Here is a 23,806-nt window from a genome sequence, read left to right as displayed (position 1 = left end):
CACCAGTCCTCCGGTAGCAGCTCCCCGCACCAGGCTTCCTGTGTGTGTCCTCGCACCAGTACCACCAATTCCAGCACCACGCACCAGGCCTCCAGTGCGCCTCGCCTGTTCAGCGCAGCCAGAGCCTTTCTCCTCTCCTGCGCTGTTGGAGTCTCCCGCCTGTTTAGCACAGCCAGAGCCTTTCTCCTCTCCTGCGCTGCCGGAGTCTCCAGTCTGCCCAGTTTGCCCAGTGCTCCCAGTCTGCCCAGTGCTCCCAGTCTGCCCAGTGCTCCCAGTCTGCCCAGCGCCACCAGTCGGCCCAGCGTCGCCAGCCTGCCAGGATCCGCCAGAAGTGCCAGTCTGCCAGGATCCGCCAGAAGTGCCAGTCTGCCAAGATCTTCTAGATCGGCCAGACAACCTGAATCATCCAGTTCCACCAGCCAGCCAGGATTTACCGGAGCCTACTAACTGCCTGAGCTTCCTCTCAGTACTGAGCTTCCTCTCAGTACTGAGCTTCCTCTCAGTACTAGGCTTCCTCTCAGTACTAGGCTTCCTCTCAGTACTAGGCTGCCTCTCTGTACTGGGCTGCCTCTCAGTACCGGGCTTCCCCTCAGTACCGGGCTGCTTCGGTCCCGGGCTGCCCCTCTGTCCTGAGATGCCCCTCTGTCCTGAGCTGCCCCTCTGTCCTGAGCTGCCCCTCTGTCCTGAGATGCCCCTCTGTCCCGAGCTGCCCCTCTGTCCCGAGTTGCCCCTCTGTCCCGAGTTGCCCCTCTGTCCCGAGCTGCCCCTCTGTCCCGAGCTGCCCCTCTGTCCTGAGATGCCTCTCTGTCCTGAGCTGCCCCTCTGTCCTGAGATGCCCCTCTGTCCCGAGCTGCCCCTCTGTCCCGAGTTGCCCCTCTGTCCCGAGCTGCCCCTCTGTCCCGAGCTGCCCCTCTGTCCCGAGCTGCCCCTCGGTCCCGAGCTGCCCCTCAGTTATGTGGGGATCAGGGTGAGGACTATCAGGCCATGGTCGGCGGAGAAAGTGGATTATCCCAGGACGCGAAGGAGAGGAAATAGGACATTAATGGAGTGGGGTCCACGTCCCGAGCCAGAACCGCCACCATGGACAAACGCTCACCCGGACCCTCCCTATGCTCTTGAGGTGCGTCCCGGAGTCCGCACCTTAGGGGGGGGGGTTCTGTCACGCCCTGGTCATTATATTTTGTGTTTTTGGTATATGTTTGGGTAGCCAGGGTGTGACATGGGTTTATATGTTGTGTTTTCGTATTGGGGTTTGTAGTAATTGGGATTGTGTATGATTAGGGGTGTGTCTAGTTAGGCTTGGCTGCCTGAGGCGATTCTCAATTGGAGTCAGCTGCTTATCGTTGTCTCTGATTGGGAACCGTATTTAGACAGCCTGAGTTTGCGTTGTATTTTGTGGGTGTTTGTTCCTGTCTTAGTGTTGTAGTCACCAGATAGGCTGTAATAGGTTTTCGTTTCGTTTGTTGTTTTCATATACAGTTATTTCATGTACCGCTATTATCTTCATTAAAGTCATGAGTAACCTACACGCTGCATTTCGGTCTGACTCTCTTCAAACAACAGACGAACGAAGTTACAGCCTGTAAATAATGCCTGTCAATAATGCCTGTCAATAATGCCTGTCAATAATGCCTGTCAATAATGCCTGTCAATAATGCCTGTCAATAATGCCTGTCAATAATGCCTGTCAATAATGCCTGTCAATAATGTCTGTAAATAATGCCTGTAAATAATGCCTGTCAATAATGCCCAAGAATAGAAATAAAATATGACAAGTAAAATGTTTCAACAAACAGATGGAAAGGTAAGACTTTATGAACCCTGTGTCATAAGGGTTACATAACACTGTCATACATAAGACTGTCATAAGGGTTACATAACACTGTCATACATAAGACTGTCATAAGGGTTACATAACACTGTCATACATAAGACTGTCATAAGGGTTACATAACGCTGTCATACATAAGACTGTCATAAGGGTTACATAAGACTGTCATACATAAGACTGTCATAAGGGTTACATAACACTGTCATACATAAGACTGTCATAAGGGTTACATAACACTGTCATACATAAGACTGTCATAAGGGTTACATAACACTGTCATACATAAGACTGTCATAAGGGTTACATAAGACTGTCATACATAAGACTGTCATAAGGGTTACATAAGACTGTCATACATACGACTGTCATACATAAGACTGTCATACATAAGGGTTACAAACTTTCTGTCCAAAAATGATGCAGAAAAATTAATCCATGCTTTTGTCACTTCTAGGTTAGACTACTGCAATGCTCTATTTTCCGGCTACCCGGATAAAGCACTAAATAAACTTCAGTTAGTGCTAAATACGGCTGCTAGAATCCTGACTAGAACCAAAAAATTTGATCATATTACTCCAGTGCTAGCCTCTCTACACTGGCTTCCTGTCAAAGCAAGGGCTGATTTCAAGGTTTTACTGCTAACCTACAAAGCATTACATGGGCTTGCTCCTACCTACCTCTCTGATTTGGTCCTGCCGTACATACCTACACGTACGCTACGGTCACAAGACGCAGGCCTCCTAATTGTCCCTAGAATTTCTAAGCAAACAGCTGGAGGCAGGGCTTTCTCCTATAGAGACATGAGGACTCCTTGCTGTCCCCAGTCCACCTGGCCATGCTCCTGCTCCAGACCTGAGCCCTAGGACCGTGCCCCAGGACTACCTGACATGATGGCTCCTTGCTGTCCCCAGTCCACCTGACTGTGCTGCTGCTCCAGTTTCAACTGTTCTGCCTTATTATTATTTGACCATGCTGGTCATTTATGAACATTTGAACATCTTGGTCATGTTCTGTTATAATCTCTACCCGGCACAGCCAGAAGAGGACTGGCCACCCCACATAGCCCGGTTCCTATCTAGGTTTCTTCCTAGGTTTTGGCCTTTCTACAGAGTTTTTCCTAGCCACCGTGCTTTTACACCTGCATTGTTTGCTGTTTGGGGTTTTAGGCTGGGTTTCTGTACAGCACTTTGACATATCAGCTGATATACGAAGGGCTATATAAATAAACTTGATTTGATTTTGATTTTGATTTGATAAGATTGTCAAACATAAGACTGTCATACATAAAGCTGTCATAAGACTGTCATACATAAGACTGTCATACATAAGACTGTCATACATAAGACTGTCATACATAAGACTGTCATGTCAATGACATAACATGTTATAAGAAATCCTGACTGACTGACAGGTCTCTCTCATGCTGAGCCAATGCATATTGAGTCTTCGTTTCCCCCTCCACACACACACACACACACACACACACACACACACACACACACACACACACACACACACACACACACACACACACACACACACACACACACACACACACACACACACACACACACACACACACACACACACACACACACACACACACACACACACACACAACCCTGTCTCAGCCACATGTCTTAGGTTGCTTCCATGCTCTCTGTGATCCCTGGCCAAGGTCCACAAGAGCTGACTTCCACAGGGGCTGTGACTCCACATGCTGACAAACACCTCTCTGTGTGGTGGTTGATACAACACTATGTTGTGATGTAACAGAAAGGTCTTCCAATAACAGATGGGAGGGTAAGTGGAAACCCCATGTGCAACACAAGTTGTTGTTTTTTAAAGAGAATTGGGAGCTCTGATAATGGAAGGATGTTTGTCATTATTGTAATAATGAGGCAAGCAGTACACACAAACACACACACACACACACACACACACACTCACACTTGCATGCACACAGTCCCATTTAGTGTGTTTGTTGTAAATGCTTCAGACTGGCTAATAATCCTTCAGTTCAGATACAGTAGATAGACTGGAGACACAGATCTGCATCATGCTGAAGGTTTGTTGAAGGTCTCCCTCTCTATCTTTCTCTGTTTACTGTTCACTGCTGCCCGAGACCCCTCTACCTCTCATCCCCACGTATCTCTCTCTCTGTCTGTCTGTCTGTCTGTCTGTCTGTCTGTCTGTCTGTCTGTCTGTCTGTCTGTCTGTCTGTCTGTCTGTCTGTCTGTCTGTCTGTCTGTCTGTCTGTCTGTCTGTCTGTCTGTCTGTCTGTCTGCCTGTCTGTCTGTCTGTCTGTCTGTCTGTCTGTCTGTCTGTCTGTCTGCCTGTCTGCCTGTCTGCCTGTCTGTCTGTCTGTCTGCCTGTCTGTCTGTCTGTCTGTCTGTCTGTCTGCCTGTCTGTCCTCTGTCTCCTCTGCCTCTCCTCCCTCCCTCCTCTGCCTCTCCTCCCCTTTTCTCTCTCCCTCCTCTGTCTCACCTCCCCTTCTCTATCTCTCTGTCTCTCTCCTCCCCCTTCTCTCTCTTCCCCCTTCTCTATCTCTGTCTCTCTCTTCCCCCTTCTCTATCTCTGTCTCTCTCTTCCCCCTTCTCTATCTCTCTCTCTTTCCCCCTTCTCTATCTCTGTCTCTCTCTGCCCCCTTCTCTGTCTCTGTCTCTCTCTGCCCCCTTCTCTATCTCTGTCTCTCTCTGCCCCCTTCTCTATCTCTGTCTCTCTCTTTCTCTGTCTCTCTCTTTCCCCCTTCTCTTTCTCTGTCTCTCTCTTCCCCCTTCTCTATCTCTGTCTCTCTCTGCCCCCTTCTCTATCTCTGTCTCTCTCTTTCTCTGTCTCTCTCTGCCCCCTTCTCTTTCTCTGTCTCTCTCTGCCCCCTTCTCTATCTCTGTCTCTCTCTGCCCCCTTCTCTATCTCTGTCTCTCTCTATCTCTGTCTCTCTCTTTCCCCTCTGTCTCTCTCTATCTCTGTCTCTCTCTTTCCCCCTTCTCTATCTCTGTCTCTCTCTTCCCCCTTCTCTATCTCTGTCTCTCTCTTCCCCCTTCTCTATCTCTGTCTCTGTCTCTCTCTTCCCCTCTTCTCTATCTCTATCGCTGTCTCTCTCTTCCCCCTTCTCTATCTCTATCGCTGTCTCTCTCTTCCCCCTTCTATCTCTGTCTCTCTCTTCCCCCTTCTCTATCTCTATCGCTGTCTCTCTCTTCCCCCTTCTCTATCTCTATCTCTGTCTCTCTTTCCTCTCCCTTCTCTCTCTCTCTCCCCTTCTCTATCTCCGTCTCTCTCTTCCCCCTTCTCTCTCTCTCTCTCTCTCTCTCCCCTTCTCTATCTCTGTCTCTCTCTTCCCCCTTCTCTATCTCCTGTCTCTCTGTCTTCCCCCTTCTCTATCCCTGTCTCTCTCTTCCCCCTTCTCTATCCCTGTCTCTCTCTTCCCCCTTCTCTATCCCTGTCTCTCTCTTCCCCCTTCTCTATCCCTGTCTCTCTCTTCCCCCTTCTCTATCCCTGTCTCTCTCTTCCCCCTTCTCCATCCCTGTCTCTCTCTTCCCCCTTCTCTATCCCTGTCTCTCTCTTCCCCCTTCTCTATCCCTGTCTCTCTCTTCCCCCTTCTCTATCCCTGTCTCTCTCTTCCCCCTCTCTATCCCTGTCTCTCTCTTCCCCCTTCTCTATCCCTGTCTCTCTCTTCCCCCTTCTCTATCCCTGTCTCTCTCTTCCCCCTTCTCTATCCCTGTCTCTCTCTCCCCCTCTATCCCCCCCCGTCTCTCTCTCCCCCTTCTCTATCCCCGTCTCTCTCTTCCCCTTCTCTATCCCTCTCTCTCCCCCTTCTCTATCCCTCTCTTCCCCCTTCTCTTCTCTCTCTTCCCCCTTCTCTATCCCTGTCTCTCTCTTCCCCCTTCTCTATCCCCGTCTCTCTCTTCCCCCTTCTCTATCCCCCTCTCTCTTCCCCCTTCTCTATCCCTGTCTCTCTCTTCCCCCTTCTCTATCCCCGTCTCTCTCTTCCCCCTTCTCTATCCCCGTCTCTCTCTTCCCCCTTCTCTATCCCTGTCTCTCTTCCCCCTTCTCTATCCCCTCTCTCTTCCCCCTTCTCTATCCCTGTCTCTCTCTTCCCCCTTCTCTATCCCTGTCTCTCCCCCTCTTCCCCTCTTCTCTATCCCTGTCTCTCTCTTCCCCCTTCTCTATCCCCTCTCTCTTCCCCCTTCTCTATCCCTGTCTCTCTTCCCCCTTCTCTATCCCTGTCTCTCTCTTCCCCCTTCTCTATCCCTGTCTCTCTCTTCCCCCTTCTCTATCCCTGTCTCTCTCTTCCCCTTCTCTCTCCCCTGTCTCTCTCTTTCCCCTTCTCTATCCCTGTCTCTCTCTTCCCCCTTCTCTATCCCCGTCTCTCTCTTCCCCCTTCTCTATCCCTGTCTCTATCTTCCCCCTTCTCTCCCTTCTCCCCCCCTTCTCTATCCCCGTCTCTCTCTTCCCCCTTCTCTATCCCCCTTCTCTTCCCCCTTCTCCCTCTGTCTCTCTCTTCCTATCCCTGTCCTCTCTTCCCCCTTCTCTATCCCTGTCTTCCCCCTTCTCTATCCCTTCCCCCCCCTTCTCTATCCCTGTCTCTCTCTTCCCCCTTCTCTATCCCTGTCTCTCTCTTCCCCCTTCTCTATCCCTGTCTCTCTCTTCCCCCTTCTCTATCCCTGTCTCTCTCTTCCCCCTTCTCTATCCCTGTCCTCTCTCTCTATCCCTGTCTCTCTCTTCCCCCTTCCCTTCTCTATCCCTGTCTCTCTCTTCCCCCTTCTCTATCCCTGTCTCTCTCTTCCCCCTTCTCTATCCCTGTCTCTCTCTTCCCCCTTCTCTATCCCTGTCTCTCTCTTCTCTATCCCTCTCCCCCCTTCTCTATCCCTGTCTCTCTCTTCCCCCTTCTCTATCCCTGTCTCTCTCTTCCCCCTTCTCTATCCCTGTCTCTCTCTTCCCCCTTCTCTATCCCTGTCTCTCTCTTCCCCCTTCTCTATCCCTGTCTCTCTCTTCCCCCTTCTCTATCCCTGTCTCTCTCCCCTTCCCTCTTCCCCTCTCTATCCCTGTCTCTCTCTTCCCCCTTCTCTATCCCTGTCTCTCTCTTCCCCCTTCTCTATCCCTGTCTCTCTCTTCCCCCTTCTCTATCCCTGTCTCTCTCCCCCTTCCCCCTTCTCTATCCCTGTCTCTCTCTTCCCCCTTCTCTATCCCTGTCTCTCTCTTCCCCCCTCTCTATCCCTGTCTCTCTCTTCCCCCTTCTCTATCCCTGTCTCTCTCTTCCCCCTTCTCTATCCCTGTCTCTCTCTTCCCCCTTCTCTATCCCCCTTCTCTATCCCTGTCTCTCTCTTCCCCCTTCTCTTCTCTGTCCCTGTCTCTTCTCTCTCTCTTTCCCCTTCTCTATCCCTGTCTCTCTCTTCCCCCTTCTCTATCCCTGTCTCTCTCTTCCCCCTTCTCTATCCCTGTCTCTCTCTTCCCCCTTCTCTATCCCTGTCTCTCTCTTCCCCCTTCTCTATCCCTGTCTCTCTCCCTGTCTCTCTCTTCCCCCTTCTCTATCCCTGTCTCTCTCTTCCCCCTTCTCTATCTCTCTCTCTCTTCCCCCTTCTCTCTCTCTTTCCCCCTTCTCTGTCTCTGTCTCTCTCTTCCCCCCTCTCTATCTCTGTCTCTGTCTCTCTCACTCTCTCCCCATGTTGGTTTGCGAGCACAGTAAACCCCACATGTACACGCACACGCAACAAACTAACACACACACACACACACACACACACACACTGATGTTGACACAGCTTAAGCTCAAGGTCAACTTTCCTCTTCTAGACTGTTGACTTGACTTCTACTCAGGGTAGGGTATTAGTTAGTGCACTAGGTAGATATGAATGGCTTTTCCATTATTTCATTTCAGACCATTGTCTTTACCAAAGTGAAGGAATAGGTCTACAGGGTAGATGTGTCAGCAGTGACATACCTGGGCCGACATTGACTCTGGTCTAGGTTGGCATATGTGACGCAGCACGCGAACGGGGCGCATGCCGGACGTTACTACTTTACAGGACAGTCATTTGAAAGTTTTTTTAAAAAGGGTTTTCATCAAAATGCTTTTTTTTACAGAAATTCCTTCTTGTGATCTTTCATGTGCCTTAATAACAAACTAGTATGTGAAGTGTAAACACACAAAACAATATATAATAATGAGTGTAATTGGTAAGAATTGTATCTTAACGTATACCTGCCAAACAAGAGGAGGATGGATCCTTCTTTAGATCTTGGTTTCCTCTCAAGGTAGTTAGTCTAAGGGAGGTTGTCCATAGCAACCCCTGTACTGCTGCTGCTACTGCTACTGCTATCATATCTTTAGGGGTCAGGCCCAGCTTATTGTTAAGCACATTGACAGAAATGCATTTAGGAGAAAGCAATATACACATCTATACACATCTAATCATAGTATCTAGGTACTCATCTACTGGCCAGGTTTTCAGTCGGTTCTATACTCCAGTACTTGGCGCTATTAGGCCCATAGAAATAGAATAACTAGAAGAGCCTTTCTCATTAAAGTCAATGTACCATGATGGGTGGACCGCTGGCCATATTGAGTGAACCCATGCCAGTCATTATATTTCTAGGCCCTTGCCAGGCACAGAGTTGGTGACTGTGTGTATTTATAGGTCTGTTTTGTATAATCCTCTGGTATAAGGTCACTTGTTTAAAGGACTTAAGGGAGAAACGTTCACTTCTTCCAGCAATGGAACAGCAGCACTACAGAGTGACTCGGAATTTCCTCTGACACGAATAAAGTCTATTGATGTAATGGGACACAGCAGTAACACTGTTTTCAGAACTTTGGATGGGGAAGAGAGAGAGAGAGAAAGAGAGAGCTGTATATGAAGCTGTGCGTGTGTGTGTGTGTGTGTGTGTGTGCGCGCGCGCTCACTAGTTGTGCATGCGTGAATGCCAGTGCTCTCACAGAAAACACATATCCTGCCCATAAGCTGCAGCGGTGAGCTGTCATTACTGAGTGCAATAGGACCTGATTCAGAGAGAGAGAGAGAGAGAGAGGGGGGGGGGGGGGGGGGGCTCTGCAGACGAGGGAGGCAAACAAAGTGTGTGTTGTTCCGTATTTACATGACGTCTTTTTTCCTTCTGAGGGCAGCTTTGGTTAAAGGACATTACATTGTTTAATTTGATAACTTTACAGCGCCTTCTGTCAAGTCACTCAATCATGGATAATGAATGTATTCAGATCCTGTAGCTGGATTGGGTTGGATTAGAATGAACTCCACATTTAAAGGGGCAATCTAGGATTGTTACATCCATTTTTTGACTTTTAAATGAATGATAAATAGCCATTGATTGTTGAAGAATATAACCAGTACATGCCATGAGGAATAGGATAGGAATAGGAATCCTAGATAGCCCTTTAATGTCATCATTTCTGGATGTTTACTTAAAGGACAATTCCACCCAAAAACTATATTTTGGTATTTGTTTCATTAGTCCATTGTTAATATAGTCCCAAAGTGTTTTGCATGTCAGCAATACAGTTTTCAAGATAAGATTTTGAAAGTTATATATCTTGAAAACGTTATTGCTGACATTTTGGGACAATATCAACAATGGACTAATGCCAAAATATAGTTTTGGGTAGAGTTTTCCTTTAAATGCAGTCTGGATAACTGTCAATTTAAGTTGTGTTGTGTGTTTATGTGGAATGCTAAGTATGCAGTGTATAACCAGAGTATTCAGTCTGCGGCTAGCGTGGACTAGCATTCTTCGGCCAAAAATGTAATGTGTTCCTTTGTGTTAGCCAAGAGGAAACCTTGCCCATCCACCCCTGCATTCACTTGGCTATTTGTGTTTTTAAATATGTCTTTGAGCTGCTGTACACACAGTGTTACATAATTGGTCTACTCAGTGTGTGTGTGTGTGTGTGTGTGTCCACAAGAATAGTAAACAAACATAAAATCTGACAAACTGGGTTAGGAGCTAGGTTTAGGGTTAAGGTTAAGTTTTTGGGTTAGGGTTAGGCGTTAGGGAAAATTGGATTTTGAATGGGACTGAATTATGTGTCCCAACAAGGTTAGTACTAATAGTACTGATCAAAACAGTTAAAGACATACAGTTCTAATAGTACTGATCAAAACAGTTAAAGACATACAGTTCTAATAGTACTGATCAAAACAGTTAAAGACATACAGTTCTAATAGTACTGATCAAAACAGTTAAAGACATGCAGTTCTAATAGTACTGATCAAAACAGTTAAAGACATACAGTTCTAATAGTACTGATCACTCGTCCTGAGTAATAGATTCAAAGCCCTTCCCGAGTAATAGATTCAAAGCTCTTCCCGAGGAATAGATTCAAACTCTTCCCGAGGAATAGATTCAAACTCGTCCCGAGGAATAGATTCAAACTCGTCCCGAGGAATAGATTCAAAGGAATAGATTCAAGCTCTTCGTCCTTCCCGAGGAATAGATTCAAACTCTTCCCGAGGAATCCTCTTCCCGAGTAATAGATTCAAACTCTTCCCGAGGAATAGATTCAAACTCGTCCCGAGGAATAGATTCAAACTCTTCCCGAGGAATAGATTCAAACTCTTCCCGAGGAATAGATTCAAACTCTTCCCGAGGAATAGATTCAAACTCTTCCCGAGGAATAGATTCAAACTCTTCCCGAGGAATAGATTCAAACTCTTCCCGAGGAATAGATTCAAACTCTTCCCGAGGAATAGATTCAAACTCTTCCCGAGGAATAGATTCAAACTCTTCCCGAGGAATAGATTCAAGCTCTTCCCGAGGAATAGATTCAAGCTCTTCCCGAGGAATAGATTCAAGCTCTTCCCGAGGAATAGATTCAAGCTCTTCCCGAGGAATAGATTCAAGCTCTTCCCGAGGAATAGATTCAAACTCTTCCCGAGGAATAGATTCAAAGCTCTTCCCGAGGAATAGATTCAAAGCTCTTCCCGAGGAATAGATTCAAAGCTCTTCCCGAGGAATAGATTCAAAGCTCTTCCCGAGGAATAGATTCAAAGCTCTTCCCGAGGAATAGATTCAAAGCTCTTCCCGAGGAATAGATTCAAAGCTCTTCCCGAGGAATAGATTCAAAGCTCTTCCCGAGGAATAGATTCAAGCTCTTCCCGAGGAATAGATTCAAGCTCTTCCCGAGGAATAGATTCAAGCTCTTCCCGAGGAATAGATTCAAGCTCTTCCCGAGGAATAGATTCAAGCTCTTCCCGAGGAATAGATTCAAGCTCTTCCCGAGGAATAGATTCAAGCTCTTCCCGAGGAATAGATTCAAAGCTCTTCCCGAGGAATAGATTCAAACTCTTCCCGAGGAATAGATTCAAACTCTTCCCGAGGAATAGATTCAAACTCTTCCCGAGGAATAGATTCAAACTCTTCCCGAGGAATAGATTCAAACTCTTCCCGAGGAATAGATTCAAACTCTTCCCGAGGAATAGATTCAAACTCTTCCCGAGGAATAGATTCAAACTCTTCCCGAGGAATAGATTCAAACTCTTCCCGAGGAATAGATTCAAACTCTTCCCGAGGAATAGATTCAAACTCTTCCCGAGGAATAGATTCAAACTCTTCCCGAGGAATAGATTCAAACTCTTCCCGAGGAATAGATTCAAACTCTTCCCGAGGAATAGATTCAAACTCTTCCTGAGTAATAGATTGAAGGCTCTTCCTGTGTATCTTCATTACATAGACCTAAGTCATAACTTAAAGAATCACACATTACCAATATGATATTGCTGTGTGAATTACGATATGATATGGACAGTATTCTCTGTTAATATTCTTTGTAAAACAGACAACATCTGTCTTTCCACTGAGGAGTTATTCAATTGAATTGGGCTAATGGGAAAACATTTACACCACCTTAGTACAGTAAATAACAAAGAATTTCATAGGAATTGATTCATAAAAATCATTATGGAAAAAGACACATTTTGGGAACAGTATCAATATATTCCAATTCAACCCTTGTATACAACGTGAGAGGTAAAAACTCACCATAGTCAATCATCATCTCTTTCCCACAGCAGCCATGCTGTCCAGGGGTTAACACCAGCGAACCCAGGGTTAGTTATAGTTGTCCAGGGGTTAACACCAGCGAACCCAGGGTTAGTTATAGTTGTCCAGGGGTTAACACCAGCGAACCCAGGGTTAGTTATAGTTGTCCAGGGGTTAACACCAGCGAACCCAGGGTTAGTTATAGTTGTCCAGGGGTTAACACCAGCGAACCCAGGGTTAGTTATAGTTGTCCAGGGGTTAACACCAACGAACCCAAGGTTAGTAATAGTTGTCTAAGGGTTAACACCGGCAAACCCAGGGTTAGTTATAGTTGTCCAGTAATCCAGAGAAAGATGCTGAGACAGATGAGATCTCAAAGTAGGAAGACATTGCTTCTAGACACTGATCTGAGGTCAGTTTTTGTTAGATATCAGAGTTGATCCTAGATCTGTGCCTAAGGATTTTTACCTTAAGCTGCTTACCTCTGTTTAATACTTCTCTCCTCCACAGAGCAGATCTGACATTTCTCTAAAAGCATGGTCAGAGGTTTAGTGAGTTAGATTAGGCATTTGTAACTACCGCCCTCCTCCTAGCCTCCCTCCCTTCTCTCCCTCCTCGTCCGCCCTCCCTCCTTTTCCCAGCTGACTAGAGGACACAAGAGGACACAAGAGCTCCAGTCCTCCAAATCATTGGTCTTTTCCTGTGAGCCAAATCCAGAGAGGGAGCACTTAGTACTGTCTGACCTCACACCTACTCTGTGTCGCACAATGCTGCAGTCTTCACCGACTGTGTGTGGGTGTGTTTGGGGAGGGGATTGTGTGTGTGGTTGTGTGTGTGTGTAGTTGGGTCAGCCAGTGTCTGTTTGGGTATACTTTATGTGTCTCTAAGGATGAATAGACGCTCTATAGCCAACATGTTACTTTCAGGAACCACTTTATAAAGTCTAGTTCTAGTTAGGGAAAGATATGCATAGAGTAGATCTGGTTAGAGAAACGAATGCTCAGAAAAGTCCTACAGGGGGAAAGTTATAGAGTCATCCTGGTGAGGGAAAGATGTACACAGTTCTAATAGTACTGAACAAAACAGTTAAAGACACACAGGTTGAATAGCACTGATCAAAACAGTTAAAGACACACAGGTTGAATAGCACTGATCAAAACAGTTAAAGACACACAGGTTGAATAGCACTGATCAAAACAGTTAAAGACATGCAGTTCTAAGAGTACTGATCAAAACAGTTAAAGACATGCAGTCATAAGAGTACTGATCAAAACCGTTAAAGACATGCAGTTCTAATAGTACTGATCAAAACCGTTAAAGACATACAGTTCTCCTAGTACTGATCAAAACCGTTAAAGACATGCAGTTCTAAGGATCAAAACAGTTAAAGACATGCAGTTCTAACAGTACTGATCAAAACAGTTAAAGACAAGCAGTTCTAAAAGTACTGATCAAAACGGTTAAAGACATGCAGTTCTAATAGTACTGATCAAAACCATTAAAGACATGCAGTTCTAATAGTACTGATCAAAACAGTTAAAGACATGCAGTTCTAAAACAGTCAGTAATGATGATATGAGAAGTAGTTTCTCTAACTAACAGGTCACAGCACAGTAAATATATTTTTATAATTGTACACAAATATATTTGTGACCTATGAATGGACTGTTGTTTCATATGATTTAGGGCAGGGGACCCACAGATTGCTAAATACTGTAGGCTACTGTATATTTTACTCAGGGTCAGTGTAGACCAGACCTTCACAAGCATCTCTGCATGAATAAACCTGACCCCAATGAGCTCATGAACAGACAGGCAGTCTGCTAGAATGAATGAATAAAGTCTAACTTGCAGTCCGCAGTCTCACACACTCTCACACGTGCACCTGCACTCATACACACACATGCACACACACTGACACAGGGTTTCTCTGTGACGAGGAAGATGCAGGTTCTAAAAGCAACCAATTGAGGGAACGGTGTGTATGAATCATTGGGCACAAGGATCCCAAAACCAACACAGGTCAGGTTGTGAAGCCTCTCTCCCTGCTACTGGTTGTATCAAGTAGAAGTGAAGGGTCGCTACAGGACTGTTAACCCTAAGATACTGTTAACCCTAACCCTAAAGGACTGTTAACCCTAACCCTAAAGGACTGTTAAACCTAATCCTAAAGGACTGTTAAACCTAATCCTAAAGGACTGTTAAACCTAATCCTAAAGGACTGTTAACCCTAAAGGACTGTTAACCCTAATCCTAAAGGACTGTTAACCCTAAATGACTGTTAACCCTAACCCTAAAATACTGTTAACCCTAAACCTGAAGGACTGTTAACCCTAACCCTAAAGGACTGTTAACCCTAACCCTAAAGGACTGTTAACCCTAACCCTAAAGGACTGTTAACCCTAACCCTAAAGGACTGTTAACCCTAACCCTAAAGGACTGTTAACCCTAACCCTAAAGGACTGTTAACCCTAACTGTTACGAATCCCTTTTGGCCCGACAGTCTAGGGGGGATGGTAATGAGACCCGTAACATAACTCATGCAAATTATTATTGTGACAAAGTAAAAGTGTGCACGAAATAACCACGACAACAGAAATCTACCGTCAAACTCTAGGTTTATTTATAAACACACGGTAATGGGGGGGGAGCAGGAAAAGGGGCTGAGCTGGACCCAAGAAAAGAAACAATAAATATACAAAAACACACCCCTAAACTAGACTAGCCTACTTTAACAACAGCTAACTAACCAAAAATACAGTGGGTGGTCCGCCCAGTTCTACCTAGTGTATTTAACTAAGTTCACCTACAGGTAGTGTATGCCCATGGGTGACTTGTCTTGGTTTCCCCTTTTCCCACCAGCAAACAAACAAATACCATAACCAAAACAATACTCACAGGTGATGACAAAGTGCTATGGAGGTGCTCAAACAAAAGAGAGGTTAATACACAAAGAGAGAGTGAACCACAGAGACCTACAGACATGGCATTTACAGAGAGATTGAGCTGAGCTGAGCTGAGCTGAGCTGAGCTAGATATTGAGCTAGAGATTGAGCTGAGCTGCTTTAGAACAAACAAATGATGGGGTTTTTAAACCATGGGGAAGGAACTGTGATAGGTCAGGAAATAGGAGGAGGTGTGTCTTCTGATTGATGATTGATTGTTGACTGATTGGGGAGTGATGGTTTTCACCTGTGAGGGGAGAAGGAGAGAAAAGAAACACACACACAGGATACACACACACACAGGATAACTGTATCCGTAACACTAACCCTAAATGACTGTTAACCCTAAAGGACTGTTAACCCTAACCCTAAAATACTGTTAACCCTAAACCTAAAGGACTGTTAACCCTAACCCTAAATGACTGTTAAACCTAATCCTAAATGACTGTTAACCCTAAAGGACTGTTAACCCTAACCCTAAAATACTGTTAACCCTAATCTTAAAGGACTGTTAACCCTAATCCTAAAGGACTGTTAACCCTAACCCTAAAATACTGTTAACCCTAAAACTAAAGGACTGTCAACCCTAACCCTAAAGGACTGTTAACCCTAAAGGACTGTTGACCCTAACCCTAAAGGACTGTAACCCTAACCCTGAAGGACTGTTAAACCTAATCCTAAAGTACTGTTAACCCTAAAGGACTGTTAACCCTAACCCTAAAGGACTGTTAACCCTAAACCTAAGGGACTGTTAACCCTAACCCTAAAGGACTGTTAACCCTAACCCTAAAGGACTGTTAACCCTAAAGGGCTGTTAACCCTAACCCTAAAGGACTGTAACCCTAACCCTAAAGGACTGATAAACCTAATCCTAATGGACTGTTAACCCTAAAGGACTGTTAAACCTAACCCTAAAGGACTGTTAACCCTAAAGGACTGTTAACCCTAATCCTAAAGGACGGTTAACCCTAACCCTAAAGGACTGTTAAACCTAATCCTAAAGGACTGTTAACCCTAACCCTAAAGGACTGTTAAACCTAATCCTAAAGGACTGTTAACCCTAAAGGACTGTTAAACCTAACCTCAAAGGACTGTTAAACCTAATCCTAAAGTACTGTTAACCCTAACCCTAAAGGACTGTTAACCCTAGCCCTAAAGGACTGTTAAACCTAACCCTAAATGACTCTTATCCCTAACCCTAAAGGACTGTTAACCCTAAAGGACTGTTAACCCTAACCCTAAAGGACTGTTAACCCTAGCCCTAAAGGATTGTTAAACCTAACCCTAAAGGACTGTTAACCCTAAAGGACTGTTAAACCTAATCCTAAAGGACTGTTAACCCTAAAGAACTGTTAACCCTAAAGGACTGTTAACCCTAGCCCTAAAGGATTGTTAAACCTAACCCTAAAGGACTGTTAACCCTAAAGTACTGTTAAACCTAATCCTAAAGGACTGTTAACCCTAAAGGACTGTTAACCCTAAAGGACTGTTAACCCTAGCCCTAAAGGATTGTTAAACCTAACCCTAAAGGACTGTTAACCCTAAAGGACTGTTAAACCTAACCCTAAAGGACTGTTAACCCTAAAGGACTGTTAACCCTAACCCTAAAGGACTGTTAACCCTAAAGGACTGTTAAACCTAACCCTAAAGGACTGTTAACCCTAAAGGACTGTTAAACCTAACCCTAAAGGACTGTTAACCCTAAAGGACTGTTAAACCTAACCCTAAAGGACTGTTAACCCTAAAGGACTGTTAAACCTAACCCTAAAGGACTGTTAAACCTAACCCTAAAGGACTGTTAAACCTAACCCTAAAGGACTGTTAAACCTAACCCTAAAGGACTGTTAAACCTAACCCTAAAGGACTGTTAACCCCCTAAAGGACTGTTAACCCTAAAGGACTGTTAACCCTAAAGGACTGTTAAACCTAACCCTAAAGGACTGTTAACTGGACTGTTAAACCTAACCCTAAAGGACTGTTAACCCTAAAGGACTGTTAAACCTAACCCTAAAGGACTGTTAACCCTAAAGGACTGTTAAAAAGGACTGTTAACCCTAACCCTAAAGGACTGTTAAACCTAACCCTAAAGGACTGTTAACCCTAACCCTAAAGGACTGTTAAACCTAACCCCAAAGGACTGTTAAACCTAACCCTAAAGGACTGTTAACCCTAACCCTAAAGGACTGTTAAACCTAACCCTAAAGGACTGTTAACCCTAACCCTAAAGGACTGTTAAACCTAACCCTAAAGGACTGTTAACCCTAACCCTAAAGGACTGTTAACCCTAACCCTAAAGGACTGTTAACCCTAAAGGACTAACCCTAAAGGACTGTTAAACCTAACCCAAAGGACTGTTAAACCTAACCCTAAAGGACTGTTAACCCTAACCCTAAAGGACTGTTAAACCCTAAAGGACTGTTAAACCCCTAAAGGACTGTTAAACCTAACCCTAAAGGACTGTTAAACCTAACCCTAAAGGACTGTTAACCCTAACCCTAAAGGACTGTTAACCCTAACCCTAAAGGACTGTTAACCCTAACCCTAAAGGACTGTTAAACCTAACCCTAAAGGACTGTTAACCCTAACCCTAAAGGACTGTTAACCCTAACTCTAAAGGACTGTTAACCCTAACCCTAAAGGACTGTTAACCCTAACCCTAAAGGACTGTTAAACCTAACCCTAAAGGACTGTTAACCCTAACCCTAAAGGATTGTTAACCCTAACCCTAAAGGACTGTTAACCCTAAATGACTGTTAACCCTAAAGGACTGTTAAACCTAACCCTAAAGGACTGTTAACCCTAACCCTAAAGGACTGTTAACCCTAAAGGACTGTTAAACCTAACCCTAAAGGACTGTTAACCCTAAAGGACTGTTAACCCTAACCCTAAAGGACTGTTAACCCTAAAGGACTGTTAAACCTAACCCTAAAGGACTGTTAAACCTAACCCTAAAGGACTGTTAACCCTAACCCTAAAGGACTGTTAACCCTAACCCTAAAGGACTGTTAACCCTAACCCTAAAGGACTGTTAACCCTAACCCTAAAGGACTGTTAACCCCCTAACCCTAAAAAGGACTGTTAACCCTAACCTAAAGGACTGTTAACCCTAAACCCTAAAGGACTGTTAACCCTAACCCTAAAGGACTGTTAAACCTAACCCTAAAGGACTGTTAACCCTAACCCTAAAGGACTGTTAACCCTAACCCTAAAGGACTGTTAACCCTAAATGACTGTTAACCTAAAGGACTGTTAAACCTAACCCTAAAGGACTGTTAACCCTAAAGGACCCTAAAGGACTGTTAACCCTAAAGGACTGTTAAACCTAACCCTAAAGGACTGTTAACCCTAAAGGACTGTTAACCCTAACCCTAAAGGACTGTTAACCCTAAAGGACTGTTAAACCTAACCCTAAAGGACTGTTAACCCCCTAAAGGACTGTTAACCCCCTAAAGGACTGTTAACCCTAACCCTAAAGGACTGTTAACCCTAAAGGACTGTTAACCCTAACCCTAAAGGACTGTTAAACCTAACCCTAAAGGACTGTTAAACCTAACCCTAAAGGACTGTTAACCTAACCCTAAAGGACTGTTAACCCTAACCCTAAAGGACTGTTAAAACCTAACCCTAAAGGACTGTTAAACCTAACCCTAAAGGACTGTTAAACCTAACCCTAAAGGACTGTTAAACCTAACCCTAAAGGACTGTTAAACCTAACCCTAAAGGACTGTTAACCCTAACCCTAAAGGACTGTTAACCCTAACCCTAAAGGACTGTTAACCCTAACCCTAAAGGACTGTTAACCCTAACCCTAAAGGACTGTTAACCCTAACCCTAAAGGACTGTTAACCCTAACCCTAAAGGACTGTTAACCCTAACCCTAAAGGACTGTTAACCCTAACCCTAAAGGACTGTTAACCCTAAAGGACTGTTAACCCTAACCCTAAAGGACTGTTAACCCTAACCCTAAAGGACTGTTAAACCTAACCCTAAAGGACTGTTAACCCTAACCCTAAAGGACTGTTAACCCTAACCCTAAAGGACTGTTAACCCTAAAGGACTGTTAACCCTAACCCTAAAGGACTGTTAACCCTAACCCTAAAGGACTGTTAAACCTAACCCTAAAGGACTGTTAACCCTAAAGGACTGTTAAACCTAACCCTAAAGGACTGTTAACCCTAAAGGACTGTTAACCCTAACCCTAAAGGACTGTTAACCCTAACCCTAAAGGACTGTTAAACCTAACCCTAAAGGACTGTTAAACCTAACCCTAAAGGACTGTTAAACCTAACCCTAAAGGACTGTTAACCCCTAAAGGACTGTTAAACCTAACCCTAAAGGACTGTTAAACCTAACCCTAAAGGACTGTTAAACCTAACCCTAAAGGACTGTTAACCCTAAAGGACTGTTAACCCTAACCCTAAAGGACTGTTAACCCTAACCCTAAAGGACTGTTAACCCTAACCCTAAAGGACTGTTAACCCTAACCCTAAAGGACTGTTAAACCTAACCCTAAAGGACTGTTAACCCTAAAGGACTGTTAAACCTAACCCTAAAGGACTGTTAACCCTAAAGGACTGTTAACCCTAACCCTAAAGGACTGTTAACCCTAACCCTAAAGGACTGTTAAACCTAACCCTAAAGGACTGTTAAACCTAACCCTAAAGGACTGTTAACCCCTAAAGGACTGTTAACCCTAACCCTAAAGGACTGTTAACCCTAACCCTAAAGGACTGTTAAACCTAACCCTAAAGGACTGTTAACCCTAACCCTAAAGGACTGTTAAACCTAACCCTAAAGGACTGTTAAACCTAACCCTAAAGGACTGTTAAACCTAACCCTAAAGGACTGTTAACCCTAACCCTAAAGGACTGTTAAACCTAACCCTAAAGGACTGTTAAACTGTTAAACCTAACCCTAAAGGACTGTTAACCCTAACCCTAAAGGACTGTTAAACCTAACCCTAAAGGACTGTTAAACCTAACCCTAAAGGACTGTTAAACCTAACCCTAAAGGACTGTTAACCCTAACCCTAAAGGACTGTTAAACCTAACCCTAAAGGACTGTTAAACCTAACCCTAAAGGACTGTTAAACCTAACCCTAAAGGACTGTTAACCCTAAAGGACTGTTAAACCTAACCCTAAAGGACTGTTAACCCTAAAGGACTGTTAAACCTAACCCTAAAGGACTGTTAAACCTAACCCTAAAGGACTGTTAACCCTAAAGGACTGTTAAACCTAACCCTAAAGGACTGTTAAACCTAACCCTAAAGGACTGTTAAACCTAACCCTAAAGGACTGTTAAACCTAACCCTAAAGGACTGTTAACCCTAACCCTAAAGGACTGTTAAACCTAACCCTAAAGGACTGTTAAACCTAACCCTAAAGGACTGTTAAACCTAACCCTAAAGGACTGTTAACCCTAAAAAGGACTGTTAACCCCCTAAAGGACTGTTAACCCTAAAGGACTGTTAACCCTAACCCTAAAGGACTGTTAAACCTAACCCTAAAGGACTGTTAAACCTAACCCTAAAGGACTGTTAAACCTAACCCTAAAGGACTGTTAAACCTAACCCTAAAGGACTGTTAAACCTAACCCTAAAGGACTGTTAAACCTAACCCTAAAGGACTGTTAAACCTAACCCTAAAGGACTGTTAAACCTAACCCTAAAGGACTGTTAAACCTAACCCTAAAGGACTGTTAAACCTAACCCTAAAGGACTGTTAACCCCTAAAGGACTGTTAAACCTAACCCTAAAGGACTGTTAAACCTAACCCTAAAGGACTGTTAAACCTAACCCTAAAGGACTGTTAAACCTAACCCTAAAGGACTGTTAAACCTAACCCTAAAGGACTGTTAAACCTAACCCTAAAGGACTGTTAAACCTAACCCTAAAGGACTGTTAAACCTAACCCTAAAGGACTGTTAAACCTAACCCTAAAGGACTGTTAAACCTAACCCTAAAGGACTGTTAAACCTAACCCTAAAGGACTGTTAAACCTAACCCTAAAGGACTGTTAAACCTAACCCTAAAGGACTGTTAAACCTAACCCTAAAGGACTGTTAACCCTAACCCTAAAGGACTGTTAACCCCCTAAAGGACTGTTAACCCTAACCCTAAAGGACTGTTAACCCTAACCCTAAAGGACTGTTAACCCTAAATGACTGTTAACCCTAAAGGACTGTTAAACCTAACCCTAAAGGACTGTTAACCCTAACCCTAAAGGACTGTTAACCCTAACCCTAAAGGACTGTTAAACCTAACCCTAAAGGACTGTTAACCCTAAAGGACTGTTAACCCTAACCCTAAAGGACTGTTAACCCTAAAGGACTGTTAACCCTAACCCTAAAGGACTGTTAAACCTAACCCTAAAGGACTGTTAACCCTAACCCTAAAGGACTGTTAACCCTAACCCTAAAGGACTGTTAACCCTAACCCTAAAGGACTGTTAACCCTAACCCTAAAGGACTGTTAACCCTAACCCTAAAGGACTGTTAACCCTAACCCTAAAGGACTGTTAACCCTAACCCTAAAGGACTGTTAACCCTAACCCTAAAGGACTGTTAAACCTAACCCTAAAGGACTGTTAACCCTAACCCTAAAGGACTGTTAACCCTAACCCTAAAGGACTGTTAACCCTAAAGGACTGTTAACCTAAAGGACTGTTAAACCTAACCCTAAAGGACTGTTAACCCTAACCCTAAAGGACTGTTAACCCTAAAAAGGACTGTTAAACCTAACCCTAAAGGACTGTTAACCTAACCCTAAAGGACTGTTAACCCTAAAGGACTGTTAACCCTAAAGGACTGTTAACCCTAAAGGACTGTTAAACCTAACCCTAAAGGACTGTTAAACCTAACCCTAAAGGACTGTTAACCCTAAAGGACTGTTAACCCTAACCCTAAAGGACTGTTAACCCTAAAGGACTGTTAACCCTAACCCTAAAGGACTGTTAAACCTAACCCTAAAGGACTGTTAAACCTAACCCTAAAGGACTGTTAACCCTAAAGGACTGTTAACCCTAACCCTAAAGGACTGTTAACCTAAAGGACTGTTAACCTAACCCTAAAGGACTGTTAAACCTAACCCTAAACTGGACTGTTAAACCTAACCCTAAAGGACTGTTAAACCTAACCCTAAAGGACTGTTAACCCTAACCCTAAAGGACTGTTAACCCTAACCCTAAAGGACTGTTAACCCTAAAAGGACTGTTAAACCTAAAAAGGACTGTTAACCCTAACCCTAAAGGACTGTTAACCCTAACCCTAAAGGACTGTTAACCCTGTTAACCCTAAAAAGGACTGTTAACCCTAACCCTAAAGGACTGTTAACCCCTAAAGGACTGTTAACCCTAACCCTAAAGGACTGTTAACCCTAACCCTAAAGGACTGTTAAACCTAACCCTAAAGGACTGTTAACCCTAACCCTAAAGGACTGTTAACCCTAACCCTAAAGGACTGTTAACCCTAAAGGACTGTTAACCCTAACCCTAAAGGACTGTTAACCCTAACCCTAAAGGACTGTTAAACCTAACCCTAAAGGACTGTTAACCCTAAAGGACTGTTAAACCTAACCCTAAAGGACTGTTAACCCTAAAGGACTGTTAACCCTAACCCTAAAGGACTGTTAACCCTAACCCTAAAGGACTGTTAAACCTAACCCTAAAGGACTGTTAAACCTAACCCTAAAGGACTGTTAAACCTAACCCTAAAGGACTGTTAAACCTAACCCTAAAGGACTAAAGGACTGTTAAACCTAACCCTAAAGGACTGTTAAACCTAACCCTAAAGGACTGTTAACCCTAACCCTAAAGGACTGTTAACCCTAACCCTAAAGGACTGTTAACCCTAACCCTAAAGGACTGTTAACCCTAACCCTAAAGGACTGTTAACCCTAACCCTAAAGGACTGTTAAACCTAACCCTAAAGGACTGTTAACCCTAAAGGACTGTTAAACCTAACCCTAAAGGACTGTTAACCCTAAAGGACTGTTAACCCTAACCCTAAAGGACTGTTAACCCTAACCCTAAAGGACTGTTAAACCTAACCCTAAAGGACTGTTAAACCTAACCCTAAAGGACTGTTAACCCTAAAGGACTGTTAACCCTAACCCTAAAGGACTGTTAAACCTAACCCTAAAGGACTGTTAAACCTAACCCTAAAGGACTGTTAAACCTAACCCTAAAGGACTGTTAAACCTAACCCTAAAGGACTGTTAAACCTAACCCTAAAGGACTGTTAACCCTAACCCTAAAGGACTGTTAAACCTAACCCTAAAGGACTGTTAAACCTAACCCTAAAGGACTGTTAACCCCCTAAAGGACTGTTAACCTAACCCTAAAGGACTGTTAAACCTAACCCTAAAGGACTGTTAAACCTAACCCTAAAGGACTGTTAAACCTAACCCTAAAGGACTGTTAAACCTAACCCTAAAGGACTGTTAAACCTAACCCTAAAGGACTGTTAAACCTAACCCTAAAGGACTGTTAAACCTAACCCTAAAGGACTGTTAAACCTAACCCTAAAGGACTGTTAACCCCCTAAAGGACTGTTAACCCTAACCCTAAAGGACTGTTAAACCTAACCCTAAAGGACTGTTAAACCTAACCCTAAAGGACTGTTAAACCTAACCCTAAAGGACTGTTAAACCTAACCCTAAAGGACTGTTAAACCTAACCCTAAAGGACTGTTAAACCTAACCCTAAAGGACTGTTAAACCTAACCCTAAAGGACTGTTAACCCTAACCCTAAAGGACTGTTAAACCTAACCCTAAAGGACTGTTAACCCCCTAAAGGACTGTTAACCTAACCCTAAAGGACTGTTAACCTAAAGGACTGTTAACCCTAACCCTAAAGGACTGTTAAACCTAACCCTAAAGGACTGTTAAACCTAACCCTAAAGGACTGTTAAACCTAACCCTAAAGGACTGTTAAACCTAACCCTAAAGGACTGTTAACCCTAACCCTAAAGGACTGTTAACCCTAACCCTAAAGGACTGTTAAACCTAACCCTAAAGGACTGTTAAACCTAACCCTAAAGGA

General features: G+C 44.1%; 1 protein-coding gene across 2 annotated transcripts in view; it reads right to left on the bottom strand.

Moving 5' to 3' along the window:
- Window positions 1-11,956, bottom strand: part of il16 (interleukin 16) — a 70,082-nt gene extending 58,126 nt beyond the window's left edge. The window contains exon 1 of one of the 2 annotated variants that reach the window (XM_046335270.1): window positions 11,822-11,956. In XM_046335270.1, coding sequence (XP_046191226.1) covers window positions 11,822-11,837 — 16 coding nt within the window. In that variant the 5' untranslated portion in view covers window positions 11,838-11,956. The remainder of the gene's footprint in view (window positions 1-11,821) is intronic. The other variant, XM_046335272.1, reaches the window with a different exon arrangement.
- Between the last annotated feature and the right edge of the window lie 11,850 nt (window positions 11,957-23,806).

This window comes from Oncorhynchus gorbuscha, unplaced genomic scaffold (genome assembly GCF_021184085.1).
Source record: "Oncorhynchus gorbuscha isolate QuinsamMale2020 ecotype Even-year unplaced genomic scaffold, OgorEven_v1.0 Un_scaffold_694, whole genome shotgun sequence".
Classification (NCBI taxonomy): Eukaryota; Metazoa; Chordata; class Actinopteri; order Salmoniformes; family Salmonidae; genus Oncorhynchus; species Oncorhynchus gorbuscha.
Note: the sequence above shows the minus strand (reverse complement) of the source record. Positions and strands in the feature narration are given on the sequence as shown.